Below are 13,045 nucleotides of genomic sequence, written 5' to 3'. Positions count from 1 at the left end.
CAGACCCTGAATTGGGACACAGCCAATGATTTCAAGCGTGCAGACCCGGAACGAGATGACGCTACTGCGCATGTCCACGCAATCAGCTGCTGAGCGGAGAAGGCGGGGTTTGTGACGTAGCAGGAAGCCTTAATCACGCGTGTCTGTGCGTGTGGAGAGTTTCACGGTGAGTGTTTATTTGTCTCGTTTTCCTCTTTAATTTCTTTTTTCTTTTAATCTGCAAGGTCTTCGCAGACCGGAAGCTTCTGCTGTTAGCATCAGGCCAACGGTAGCAGCCGCGCTGGGCGACACAGACACATGTGTGTGTGCGCGCGCGCGCTCTCTCGTGTCGAACTTTAAACACGCCGCTCTGTGGTGGGTTAAGCTCCTCGTGGGCCTAACTCATAGCTGTTTTACACCTGACGGAAGGTAAACTCCTGCGCAGCTGAACCAATAAGAGAAGCTCTTCTTCAAACTGTTTCTGAATGGCGTTTGGTGTGAGAGTGACTCACAGCTCTGTGTTTACCTGCAGTTTGTGGACACACGCACACCTCTGATGATGTCATCATCCGATGAACAGTTGTGTCCGAACATCTCCAGCGACGTGACGTCATCACCGCCATCCCGCAGAAGGAAACGTCAGAAGGCTCAGCAGCCATGGGTGAGCTCTCTCTCTGTCTCTCTCTCAGTGCGTTCATTTGATGTTTCTGTGACTTTGAGGAGCCGCAGAAAGCAGAGAAGAGGAGGCTCAGCTCCTCCTCCGACGAGCACCTTCATACTGCAGGTGGCAGCAAAGGAGGAGGAGCCTGCAGGTGCTGATCCAGGTGTCCTCTGTTAGCCGGCTCAGTAAATCCAAACCGCTGACACTGTTAAGCCCTTCTGCTTCAGCCTCTGGACTGTTCGCTCTTCTTCTGTACTAAAAGCGTCAGCAGAGCTCCGCCCACTGTTATCAGAGGAACAGCTGATTCAGTGGCGTTAGTGACTCGATTCATGTAGGAAACATTGTCACACTGAGAGGCAAACTCTGAACCAGGTGATGTGCTCAGAAGCAGTTACCATGGTGATCTAACAGGTCAAACGGAAGCTGCCTTCATGACATCATAGCTTGCTAACCCGCTAACCTCACTTTTTAGTTACAGCCTTCGCTCATGTCAACCACACAGAGCCACAGAATAAAGGCTGCAGTTCCCTGCACTGTCTGATATTTTTTTTTTTTTTTTTTTTAGGCTCCACCCAGTGACGGGACAGACGGGACCCCAAAGAAGAAGAAGAAGGATGGAGCGAAGGAAACAGGACGTGGCGGCATCAAGACCTCCTCACTGTTCAAACACAACCCTGACATCCCAGACATCCACAGGTGCAGCTCCGCCTCCCATTGGCTCATTGAACCAGCTTCTCGGCTGGTTCTGATTGGCTCAGACTGCAGAACGTTCCTGAATGATCAGTAATCAGTAATTCGGAGTCTTCTTTCCTTCAGACCAGCCGTCGCTCAGCTGAAGGAGAAGATTTTTACCTCTGACTTGTTTTCAGACCTCGACCTGCACCCTCACTTGGTAACACACACACAGACACACACACACTTTCGTCTGTCTCACATTCAGCATCGCTGCTTCATTGTCAGCTGCTCTGATTGACTGTTTCTCTCTTCTAGGTGGCAACTCTGAACAAAGTTATGAATATTTCTACACTCACCAGGTTGGTTTTTACACACACACACACACACACACACACACACACACACCTACACCTGACTGTGACCTGATGATCAACACTGTGCGGACCTGAGAAGATGCTGAGTCCCCACAGTAACAGAAATACAAGTATAAACTATTCAAAGGAACATTGCAATGTTGTTGTTGTTGTTGTTGTTGTTTTGTTTGTTTTTTAAATACTTAAACATAAGGCGTCTCATGTCCGCAACAGAGAGGTCGGTCCTCACAATGATAGCTAAACAAGTACACACATAGTGATTTAACGTTGTCCTGCTGTTTACTGTGTGTGTGTGTGTGTGCAGTGTACAGAAGCAGACTATCCCAGCTCTCCTGGCGGGACGTGACGCTGTGGTCCGCTCTCAGACAGGATCAGGTGAGTCACCTGTCGTACCTGATACAGCCAGACTTGCAGCAGGTCTCTGTGGGTCGATCAGTCACACTGAGGTTTTCTCAGGTGAGAGGGTCTCTTTCTGGGTGGACATGAAACACGTCACCTGAGCCAGGAGGCGTCCAGGTGATTTTGTGGTCAGATGACCGACGGGCTTGTTAATGCGTGTGTCTGCGGGCCTTTTGTGGGTGTTTATTGTACGTGCATATCGATGCAGCCCAGTTTAGCTCCTGAAGCGTCGTGTTGTTTTTGGAGGTCACATGTTCAAACATGAACATGCAGGATCAGAATTACTCTCTGTAACGGGCAGTGATGGGAATAACGGCGTTACAAGTAACGGCGTTACTTTTTTCAGTAACGAGTAATCTAACTAATTACTATTCCTATCGTTACAACACCGTTACAGTTACTAACAAGGAAACGCGGTCCGTTACTATTTTTCAACAAACAGACGGTTGAAGCTGTGTTCAGCTTACCGCATCTTATATCAGCTGCAGGAAGCAGCTGTAAGTAATCTGGACGCTACAGCTTTAAGCAGCTGCGCGCTCCCGCGGACGGTAATCACGAGCACTGTCTAGCACATAGGTGTCAAACTCTGGCCCCTAATTACATTTGGCCCGCGAAGCCATACCAAATTACTATTAATGCTGGCCTACTGGTATTATACAGCTAATATAAATATTTTTTAGTATTAAGCTTTGCTTGTTCCATATTCAGTTTTTCAGCAAAACTTGTTTGAGTCCATAAGAAAAGATTCATTCTTATATCTGGAGGAAGATTTTTTTTTTTTCAATAAATATTAATGTTGGCCCGCGACTTTGTTCCAGTTTTGAATTTTGGCCCACTGTGTATTTGAGTTTGACACCCCTGGTCTAGCACAACACCTGGAGCTCAGGAGGCAAAACAATCGAGTGCTGCTGTTTGACTGAGGAAGACTAAAGTAGTCGTGGTAAGTCAATCACATGACCACTTAAAGACAAAGCAACAAGGTGACATATACCAGTTTATAAACTGTGTTGATCGGCCACGTAAAACCAGAGTCATGATCAACAATATATACGCGGCGTTTTTTCCTCAATAGTTTTGTCACGTTAGCGCTAGCAAGCACTCTCTGCTTATGAGCAAAAAAACAAAACAAAAAAAACTTTTAGGAGTGACGGCGAGAGAGAGAGAGAGAGAGGGAGGGAGAGAGAGAGAGGGCGAGAGAGAGAGAAAGAGAGAGAGCAGGAAAAGAGAGAGAGCGAGTTTTGAGATGTGAGATTTGTGACGTTTAGCGTGTTTGGAGTGTGTAGTTAATGTGTCGTCTTGTGTAGTTAGTGTGTAGTGTTGTGGATAGTTTTGTGTTGTGTGTCAGAACAATAAGGCGACTGCTGTCTCCAGGTAGAAACAGCAGTGATACACCTGCTGCTGTCAGACCTGCAGGTATCAGGCTGTGATGTTCTCCTTTATAGTGGACAGAAATGATTTTTTTTGGAGTGGCACAAATAATTTGTGCGGCATCTTATTGAAGAACAGCTGATTGTTCTGTAAATAGTTTGAAATGGTTATTTTAAAAAAGGGTAAAAGGTAAATGGATGCAAATAAATTTGTTGTTTGCAAAACTTGTGCATAGGATTTTAAAATTGACAATTAATATTTGCATTTGAAGTTATGAAATATGATTCATTAAACAGTAGGGATGGGTACCGGTGTCCGGTGCCATGATGGCACCGGTTCTGACATAAACGGTAGTAACCAGACCGAAAAGCAGCGCACATTTCGGTGCTTTATTTCGGTGCTTTTTTTTTCTTGAGCCAATTCTAGCCAATCATTTTACGTTTCCGAGGAAAGTAGGCGGGCTCAGGTACGTACGTTCTTTTAGAGCAGAGCTACAGATTAAAAAAGACGAAGCGGTCAAAGTCTGGCTGTACTTCACAGCAAAAGATGCAAACTCAGCAGCCTGCAACAAGTGCTTTAAGCTGATACTGTGATACTGTCAAAGGAGGTAACACCTCGAATCCGATGAAACACCTGGCGACGCATAGCGTTTTTTTTAAAGCCGAGAAATGCGCCGTATTTAGCTTGCTGCGAGACCTCACACCGTGCACATCTACTGCGGGTGTGGTGCCTGTTATCGGACCCGGAGTTAGCAACATCCCCCCAAAACCCCGAAGAGTAGAGTCCTGGCCCCTAGCCCTGTCAGCGTAGCAGAAATGATGAGGATGATGATGGCAGCAGCAGCCGTTCTTCTCTGCGTGAGTAGCTTCATGTTGTTCGTGTGTAATTCACGTTGAGTACGCTAACCACATTATTACATTAATGCATGTAAGGTGAACTAGCAAACACCATTGTAGTTACATGCGGCTGTCTTCTTGTTTGATGGCAGATACTCCCTTCACCCTGGCCAAAAAGGCTAAAATGACCAAAGAAAAAGTGGAAAACAGTTAAACATGAGAGGTTTTTGGACCAATTTTGTGTTCTCCATTCTTTAAGCACCGGTTTGAGCACCGTTTAAGCACCGGCACCGTTTCAAAAGTACCTGTTTGGCACCGGTATCGGATAAAACCTAAACGATACCCATCCCTATTAAACATGTTTGTGGTTGTTACAGTAAAAATATAACTTTTTCTACTCTGATTTTATGTTTTTTGTCTGATTTTAGATCAATTCTGGTTATACAGTATGACAAAATGAGAACATAACTGTAAATTCAGGCACGCGAGGTTGTGCTAAAAAGAATGATACCAAACAAGGCAAAGTAAATAGTTTTTACAGGTAAAATGTGGAGAGAAAATCAAGAGTGGTAAAAAAATGGCCAATTATACCCTGGACCCCAGGGGGTTAAACGTTATTTTTAAAGTAACGCAATAGTTACTTTTCAAGTAATTAATTACTTTTAGAATATTGTAACTCAGTTACTTTTTTGAAGAAGTAACTAGTAAATATAATTGAATTACTTTTTCAAAGTAACTTGCCCAACACTGGTAACGAGGAAGAAGATTTGTATTCGATTACACTGTGAGGAAAGTCATTTAGCAACATGTCCTAATGAAAGCCACCCAAACGTGTGTGCAGGTAAAACTCTGTCCTACGCCGTCCCGCTGGTCCAGAGTCTTCAGTCGATTCAGCCAAAGGTCAGCAGGTCGGATGGTCCTCTGGCTCTCGTCATCGTCCCCACCAGAGAGGTTTGGTCGGATCAGCACGTTTCACTGTAGTGTCGTCCGTGACTGCCTGTTCATACGCTGAAGGTTGGCTCTTCTTCTGTTTGTCAGCTCGCCCAGCAGACCTTCCAGACCTTCCAGAAACTTCTGAAGGTAACACAGTATTCACAGCTGTTGTTTCGTATTGTACTCTATGGTTAAAGTCCCTAAAGCAGATGGAGGCGCTCGTGCTAAACGAGGTGTTACCTCTGTCACATGGACACGCTCCAGTCCCACCACAGACACAGCAAACCCACCAAACAGAGTCAAACGTTAGAACGCGGTACAACGTCAGAGAACCCACCGAGGGAGCGGTGGCCATTACAAAGATTTTTATAAATATGTGGTTTGTGCATCGGGCTAAATTCCAGGTTGCGGCGCTGAGCCGAGAGCACGTCACACCAGCTGATTTTCCTCATTCTGTTTCAATTGTCGACCAAAGTAATGAAGGAAGTGTGCAGCGTAGCTTACCACCCTGCAACGCCCGATATGTGGACGAGCCAAACAAACCTGAGTGTGCTTAGCGCTGCAGTCGATGTTTGCACAGCGGTTGGTTTCCTGACGTCCACACAGGAGCAGGAATGACAGCCGGAGGCCTCGGGAAGTGCTCGCGTCACTGCGGTGGGTCAGCCAGTGAGTGTCACTGTGGGATAAGGCCACATTCATTTTGTAAGAATGAAATAGTGCTTTGGATGTGGTGATTATGGAAATCCTTCACTGCATTTACAGTAAATGCATCAGCATAGTCGTGCAGAGAATATGGCAGCATAGATCCCAAAGCAGGGCTGGGTCCCAGTATAGACTCCTGAGGGACAGCTGTCCCACCAACCCAGCACAAAGTCCAAATATTCACCAGAATCAGTGGCTCTGAAAATTCAGTAATGACTTCACGGCCCCAGCTCTGCGTTTTTCAAAGGTGTGTGCTTGCTGTGGTTTGTAGCACCAACAACTTCCTGCTTCGCATGTGGATATAAAAATCAGCAGCTGACAGAGAAACGAGAGCTTTGCGTGATCCGCTCTCTCAGGTGTGTGTCTCTCTCTCTGCAGCCGTTTACCTGGATCGTCCCAGGTGTCCTGATGGGAGGAGAGAAGAGGAAAGCAGAGAAGGCCAGGTATGATCACAAAGCACGTTCGTCCATCAGCTCTGGAAAAAGAGCAAAGCTGTGTGGCGCTCTCAGATGTGTGAAACCACAGCAGAGCTCAGATCCAGGCTTTTAGAGATGTGAAGCTTTCGGGGCTGCTGGAGTCTGTTCTCAGCTGCTCTGTGGCGTCTGAAGCGATGCTGTGGTAACAATACTATTCTGTCTTCAGGATCCGTAAAGGAATCAACATCCTGGTTTCGACTCCTGGACGTCTGGTGGATCATATCAAACACACCTTGAGCATCGCCTTCAGCGCCGTCCGCTGGCTGGTCCTGGACGAGGCTGATCGGTAACCCTTAGGCGTAGTTGACTCCGATTCCCTTTGATCGGTCCCTCCTGCAGCGTGGGCTTAATTTTATGTCCGTGTGTGCGTTCAGGACGTTGGACCTCGGCTTTGAGAAGGACCTGACCGTCATATTAAACAGCTTGAACTCTACGGGACCAGCCCGACAGAACGTGCTACTCTCTGCGACGCTCACAAATGGCAAGTCCACTGCTGTGCTGCCCCTCCTGTAGTTCCTTTCTCGGCCTGTAGAGGGCGGTATAACTTCCTCTGTGTGTTTCAGGTGTGACGCGGTTAGCAGACGTGTGTTTAAATAACCCGGTCAGCATCCACGTGTCCAGCGCTCCCTCATCTGACCTCACCACCACCTCCGTTGTAACATGTGACCCCGAAGCAGCCAGCCAATCAGAGAGCTTTGCTGTGCCTGAGGCTCTGAAGCAGTTTGTGGTGGTGGTTCCCAGTAAGGTCAGACTGGTCTGCCTGGCTGCTTTCATACTGGACAAATGCAAGGTGAACAGTCCGGAAGTGGTCGTAACGATAACTACAAGGCACGCCGAATGTGCAGCTGAAGAGCGAAAGCTAAAATCTGATTGGTCCTCAATGTTTTCATTTCAGTTTTCTCAGAACGACAAACTCATCGTCTTCATCTCGAGCTGCGAGGCTGTCGAATTCCTCCACTCTCTCTTCATCGCTGTCCTCTCCAGGCCCTCAGCCAATCACAAACCTCCACTGATGTTCCTGCGTCTCCATGGCAACATGAAGCAGGAGGTAATGCCGCCGTTTTGCTGCCGTTTCTGCTGCTGTCAGTCTCTCAGTGTGAAATGCGTGTTTGTTTTCCCCACCAGGAGCGCACAGAGGCTTTCCAGCAGTTTTCGGTGTCACAGTCGGGAGTGCTGCTCTGTACGGTCGGTATCCTTTAACCTGCAGTGTGTGCTGTGACCACCAGGGGGCAGACTGTATTTTAAACACAACACATGACTGTACATATATGTAATCAGTGTTGGGAAGGTTACTTTTAAAATGTATTCCACTACAGAATACTGAATACATGCCCCAAAATGTATTCTGTAACGTATTCCGTTACGTTACTCAATGAGAGTAACGTATTCTGAATACTTTGGATTACTTAATATATTATCATGCTGTTTACAACTACGTGAATGTCCTATTGCTGTGATTTATTACTGTTACTGAAGGTCCGCGGCTCCGAAACGTAGTAAAGGGACCTCTGGCTAATACGGTGGGTTCCGTGTCGGGCTGGTAGCCGAAAACTAGCTTTACTTTGTTGTCTGGGTCAACTTTGCTTGCGGGAGTTGAAAGGCTTCTCCAACGGAACTTATTTTTTCCGGAGGAAAACACGAACACAGTGTACAGTTGAGTCTTAATAGCTTACTTACAAATGGGCTCCTCAGGCACTCTTCTTGGCTGCAGTGGTTATTATATTTACATGCTTCCAGCTCCCGTTTTTGCTCCGTGACAGCTCGGACTTTTCCTTTCTCTCCCTCCCTCGCTCACAGACACATAACGTGTATGGTAGTCCATTCTCCCTGCAGCACGGACTACACTGCCCATGATGCTACATTCTTTAGAGCTATGCCTGTAGCATTCTGCCTTTTAGCTTAGCACAACAACAACAACAAAAAAGCGCGCTCTCACCCAGGAAACACGCAGAGAGAGAGCGCGTCACCCTGTAACCATGGCAACCGTAATGCTGCCGCCTGGAACAACAGAACGTAGCTGTCAAACAAACCCAAACAATCCTGACCCGCGAGAATATGAAACAGGGAAGTACCGCCGTGTAATCCATTTATTTCAACAAAGTAACTGTATTCTGAATACCACCTTTTAAAACGGTAACTGTAACGGAATACAGTTACTCATATTTTGTATTCTGAATACGTAACGGCGGTACATGTATTCCGTTACTCCCCAACACTGTATGTAATACATATGTAAGCTTCCTTTGTGTGCTCTTTGTTTCAGGATGTGGCAGCCAGGGGCTTGGACCTGCCCCAGGTCACCTGGATTATTCAGGTGACTTTATGTTATTGAATGAATCAGAAGGATGCAGCAGGTGGGGAGTGATTTATTTTGTCTGAGAAGGATGGCATGAGTGAGTCACGACTGTAAGACTTAAGATTGGGTTAGCAGGGGTTGTGATTCCAGATTACATGATGAGCCTTTATTAATAATTTGTGGTGATGGGTTTGTGGATGTAGCCAATCGGGTGGCAGCTCTGCAGTGAGGTCATGTGTGGGGCGGATACGTGTCATTTGAATCGTTTGTCAGCAGAAGACGGGGTTTGTAAACAAGTACGCTAACCCAGGTTTCCTGGTCTGTGCGAGTCTGATGAGTGAAGGAGCCAGATCATTGGCTTATATAAGCACTGCAGTTTGTTTAATGTCCACTAGGGGTTTTATGCAGAAATAATTTTGAAGTAATTGCTCAGAGGTGCCGCAAAGATGGCCGCCAAGTGTTTGCTCTGTAGAGCTTTGAGCGTAAAGCCGGTCAGCTCAGTAGAGACGGTGTCATCTCCATGGAGACAAGCTGTCTGTCAAGAAGCTGCTTCTGCTGCTGAGCGGCGAGACAGCAGAGGGGAGGAGGAAGCGTGCAGAATAAACAGGCTCAGATCGCGATACTCAAGCACCTACATAATGAATCTAGCCAATCAGCGAGCAGGACATGACTGATAACCTTTTTGGTTTTTCCCAGTACACTCCTCCCACCGCAGCGGCTGAGTATGTTCACCGCGTCGGACGTACAGCTCGGATTGGAGCACGAGGAAGCAGCCTCCTCTTCCTCACCCCCGCTGAGACCGCCTTCATCACCGAGCTGGCCAATCACAACATCAGGTTTGCTGACATGCAGTGTCATGCTGGGTGGTATAAGTGCTGGTTTTAACCATTTGGGTGGGGCTTTCTGTGTTTCAGCCTATCAGAGATGAAGCTGCAGGACATCCTGTCCAGTCTGATGTTCGATGATGTCTACAAGGGGCGGGGCAAGTACCATAGCAAGGTAGGTCACTTCCGAAAACTTCTGTCAGGAGGCTGCAGGTCAGGCTGGATGATCAGATGTGATTGGCTGAGACACTAAATCTTTTTTTTATTTCTGACATTTTTTCATCTTGAGCAATTCAAGCTCTGCATCTTACTTAACTCTGGTAACTTGTAATAGCTGAATAGCACCAGCAGGCGGTGCCTCCTTTGACGTTATTGGATGTAGGCTCCCATCATGGACTCTGAATGTGTAGCCATGGAGACCTGGCATTGTTAGGCCATGTGGACAGTGTGGAGGTCTCCATCAGCTCTGATGCTGTTAGCGCGCGGTGCAGGGCATGCTGAGTCAAGCACCGGCTCCGATCTCCACCTGTGACCTGCTTCAGAAGCTGGTCGCTGGTTTTTGTCCAAAGAAATCCTCCACAACAACCAGTCCGAGCCGACCAGCTGGTATCGGCTTAGCGATTGGTGCCGCAGCTTTGTGAGGCGAGCGTGAGCAGGAGTTTACCGCTTGTGGTTAAAAAACAAGGTGTGTTTAGCAGCGAGCAGATCGTGCCCTGATGATGAGGCGCCAGCCTGCTCGTTAGTCTGCAGACACTGGAAGCGTGTCGTTTCTGCCTGGAGCCCGCCTGCGGGGGCGGCCGGGCGATCCCCGTTTGTGTGTCGCTGTGTTTTTAATGAGGCTCTTGTAGTATTTTTAAAAGGCTTTAGGACTCTGAGAGAGTGTGACCCTGGCCCAGACCGCCTGCTGTGCGCCGCTTTAAAGTCGCTCCTGTCAGCCAGTCAAAAGCGCCGCGGCGACAGCGTGTGTGAAGCGGGTTCAGCCTCTGATGTTTCCGCTTCCATGACGCGTGACCTGCGACGACCTGATGCTTGTGTCGTCATGCTGAAGCTGTCAGAACAGATTTCAGCTGCTCTCTCTCCACGTCGACCTTTATTTAAACATCTGTTGAGCAGACATCAGGTGGTAGGTGGGTGCATCTCGCACGCTGCGGTGGGGACGATGTTCGTGCTGATGGAGGAGCAGAGCCGCTGAGTCAAACACAGTCTGAACACATCAATGAAATGATGCCAAATTCAGGAATTCTGGATTCTTCTCTGTCGGAGTAAACAGGAGTAAATCAGTGAGGGACGTGAGCGCTCGCACGTTTGACCCGCAGGAGCTAAAAATAATCATTTGTTGTGTTTGCACAGCTCACACATGCTCAGTGTCAGCAGCGCTGTGACGAGCGCGCCCTCTGTGCAGGTTTGCACCTTACAGTAGCCCCTCCCATGACCCCAGTCTGAAGTCCTCACCTGACACGGGTCAGAGCAATGAGTGACATCACAGACCACGCAGCCCAGCAGGGGGCGCTGCACCACACTGAAAATCAAAGCTGTCCATGATAAAAATAGGCTCGTTCCGTTGCAGCGCCCCCCGCTGGTCATATGTGGTGCTTTATTAAACCCGTCCAGCGCTGAGGCGAGGGAGCTCAAGGCGCAGGCGGCAGATTTCCGGAGCATGGGCGAGTCTGACATGTTTTTTTTCTTCTTCCTGTCAGAGTTCGTCCAAAGCTCTGGAGCAGGAAGTCCGCGAGCGAGCAACCGTCCTTCAGACCGAATTTGAGAACTTTGTCCACGCGGACGCTCGGTCACTACAGGCTGCCAAGAAAGGTAACGACGCCGAGACCGTGACGAGAGTGATGAGAACGTGCTGCTGTTTTATTGGCTAACCTGTCACTGTGATGTCAACAGCACTGCAGTCCTTCCTGCGAGCGTACACCACCTACCCCGCTCACCTCAAACACATCTTCCACATCCGCTCGCTCCACCTGGGCCACGCTGCCAAGAGCTTCGGCCTCAGAGACGCTCCGCAGGGTCTGAGTGCCGCCGCCGGTCCCGGGGCCTCCGGTGGCCACAGGAAGAACCAGAACCAGGCCCGGAAGCAGAACCAGAAGAAGCTGACTGGAAAGAAGAGGTGAGTGAGGAATGTGCAGCCGAGGGTCCTAACCTTAATTGAAACACACACAGAGTCGGGATGGACCCGCTGCACACCTGGACCAGCTGGTGTGACTGTTTGAAGTGATGCAGTCACCAGCTGAGCGCACGCTCACCTCCACGACTCCATCGCTGAAGCAAAAGTTTGCTCAACGGCTTCTAGACAAGCCTGTGAGAGAACACAGACACACAGCGTGTCAGGAGGTCAAAGGGTGCGGCGTATCAGCCCAGAAACAGTGAGGCGGGGGCCGTTTGTCAGCACACGGCCCCGACGTGCTTGGTGTAAGCGAAGGAAGCACGAGCGCTTTCAAACACAAAGATGGCGACAGTAAAAGCGCTCAGGCGAGGCCTCGACGCAGCACGATGTCGCCACGGCGATGTCCAGCTTTCATATACAGTCTGTGGTCATGTGGTCAAAGGTAGGTAGGTAGGGGGGTGTGTGTGTGTGTGTGTGTGTGTGTGTGTGTGTGTGTGTGTGTGTGTGTGTGTGTGTGTGTGTGTGTGTGTGTGTGTGTGTGTGTGTGTGTGTGACGTATATAAAGACATAAAACATTATAAAACTAATGTGTTTGTTGTCATGACAACGGGGGGAGTTTTAGTATTTTTAAGAGAAGCTGATGGCGACCTTCATCCTCATCTTCCTCTCTGTGTCTCAGGTTTGGTCAGAGGGAGGTCCAGCTGTTCCGCTCAGAGTTCTCCAGCGGGCTGGAGGGCGGAGACGCCAAGAAGAAGAAGAAGAAGAAGAAGAAGAAGGAGGCGTTCAGTCAGTCAGGAGAGGAGGAGTGATGAAGAAGACTCTGATGTTGAGCAGCTGCAGCGATGGTGAATTTATGGAACATGATGAAGACATGTGAGCGAGCTTCTCCTCCTGCATCTGATTGGCCGCTGTGCTCGTCGGTCTGTGACGTGATGTTTGCGTTTCAGACGGTCGCAGAGTAACGACCATCAGCCCGCTCCACCCTCACCGCTTCACGCATGTTTCTGTCGCTCCGGGCTGCGAGTTTGAAACCCGAGTGCTGCTCATGGACACGCCCCCGACTCCCCGCTGTGTTCCTGACTGCATCTGTGTCATTTGTCCTTAGGAGCCACCGTACTGCGTCCCCAACATGAACCTGTGCTAATAAAAGCAGATGTTTATGTGCTGATGTTTGTGTGCAGATGTGCTCTTCCAGCTGTTTTCACTGTTGAAGCAAAGCAGACGAGATCCTCGTCGGCCTGGTAACGCTTCAGTGTCAGCGCAGCTCGCAGACAAAGCAGTGTCCTCGGTGAGCGGCGGCGCAGACGAAGCTTTGAAGCTGCACGAGCCGAGCACTCGCTCCCTCGCCTCATGTGTCATCAATTTAACAGCATCAATATTAATATTCCAAACATCCTCAGTGGGACTGGGAC

The 13,045-nt window shown here is 48.7% G+C and overlaps 1 protein-coding gene across 4 annotated transcripts; it reads left to right on the top strand.

The window, feature by feature from the left end:
* Positions 1-58: 58 nt before the first annotated feature.
* ddx31 (DEAD (Asp-Glu-Ala-Asp) box polypeptide 31) lies at positions 59-12,801 on the top strand. 4 transcript variants are annotated; one of them, XR_005615174.1, is made up of 21 exons: positions 60-166; positions 512-640; positions 1,206-1,336; positions 1,457-1,532; positions 1,631-1,674; positions 1,994-2,064; positions 5,134-5,243; positions 5,331-5,372; positions 6,306-6,370; positions 6,570-6,689; positions 6,778-6,884; positions 6,967-7,193; positions 7,299-7,451; positions 7,529-7,588; positions 8,667-8,717; positions 9,396-9,535; positions 9,614-9,698; positions 11,221-11,332; positions 11,414-11,636; positions 12,313-12,506; positions 12,581-12,801. XR_005615174.1 is itself a non-coding variant. In XM_031744611.2 (20 exons), exons 2-20 carry the CDS (start codon positions 536-538, stop codon positions 12,440-12,442), a joined length of 2,052 nt encoding a protein of 683 aa, XP_031600471.1. In that variant the 5' UTR covers positions 60-166; positions 512-535; the 3' UTR covers positions 12,443-12,801. The 4 variants fall into 4 exon arrangements, 3 of the variants coding, with proteins under 3 accessions (XP_039477081.1, XP_031600471.1, XP_031600470.1); XM_031744611.2 differs by having other exon boundaries at positions 12,313-12,801; XM_031744610.2 differs by lacking the exon at positions 60-166 and adding an exon at positions 173-408 and having other exon boundaries at positions 12,313-12,801.
* Positions 12,802-13,045: the final 244 nt, after the last annotated feature.

This window comes from Oreochromis aureus, linkage group 12, assembly GCF_013358895.1.
Source record: "Oreochromis aureus strain Israel breed Guangdong linkage group 12, ZZ_aureus, whole genome shotgun sequence".
Taxonomy (NCBI): Eukaryota; Metazoa; Chordata; class Actinopteri; order Cichliformes; family Cichlidae; genus Oreochromis; species Oreochromis aureus.
Note: the sequence above shows the minus strand (reverse complement) of the source record. Positions and strands in the feature narration are given on the sequence as shown.

What these genes read in the sequence shown, in the direction of transcription:
- ddx31 (XM_031744611.2), top strand. Translation starts at nt 536, where the DNA reads ATGATGTCATCATCCGATGAACAGTTGTGTCCGAACATCTCCAGCGAC. An exon ending in AGAAGGCTCAGCAGCCATGG is followed by an intron (nt 641 to 1,205) that starts GTGAGCTCTCTC and finishes TTTTTTTTTTAG; the next exon opens with GCTCCACCCAGTGACGGGAC. An exon ending in TCATACTGGACAAATGCAAG is followed by an intron (nt 7,194 to 7,298) that starts GTGAACAGTCCG and finishes TTTTCATTTCAG; the next exon opens with TTTTCTCAGAACGACAAACT.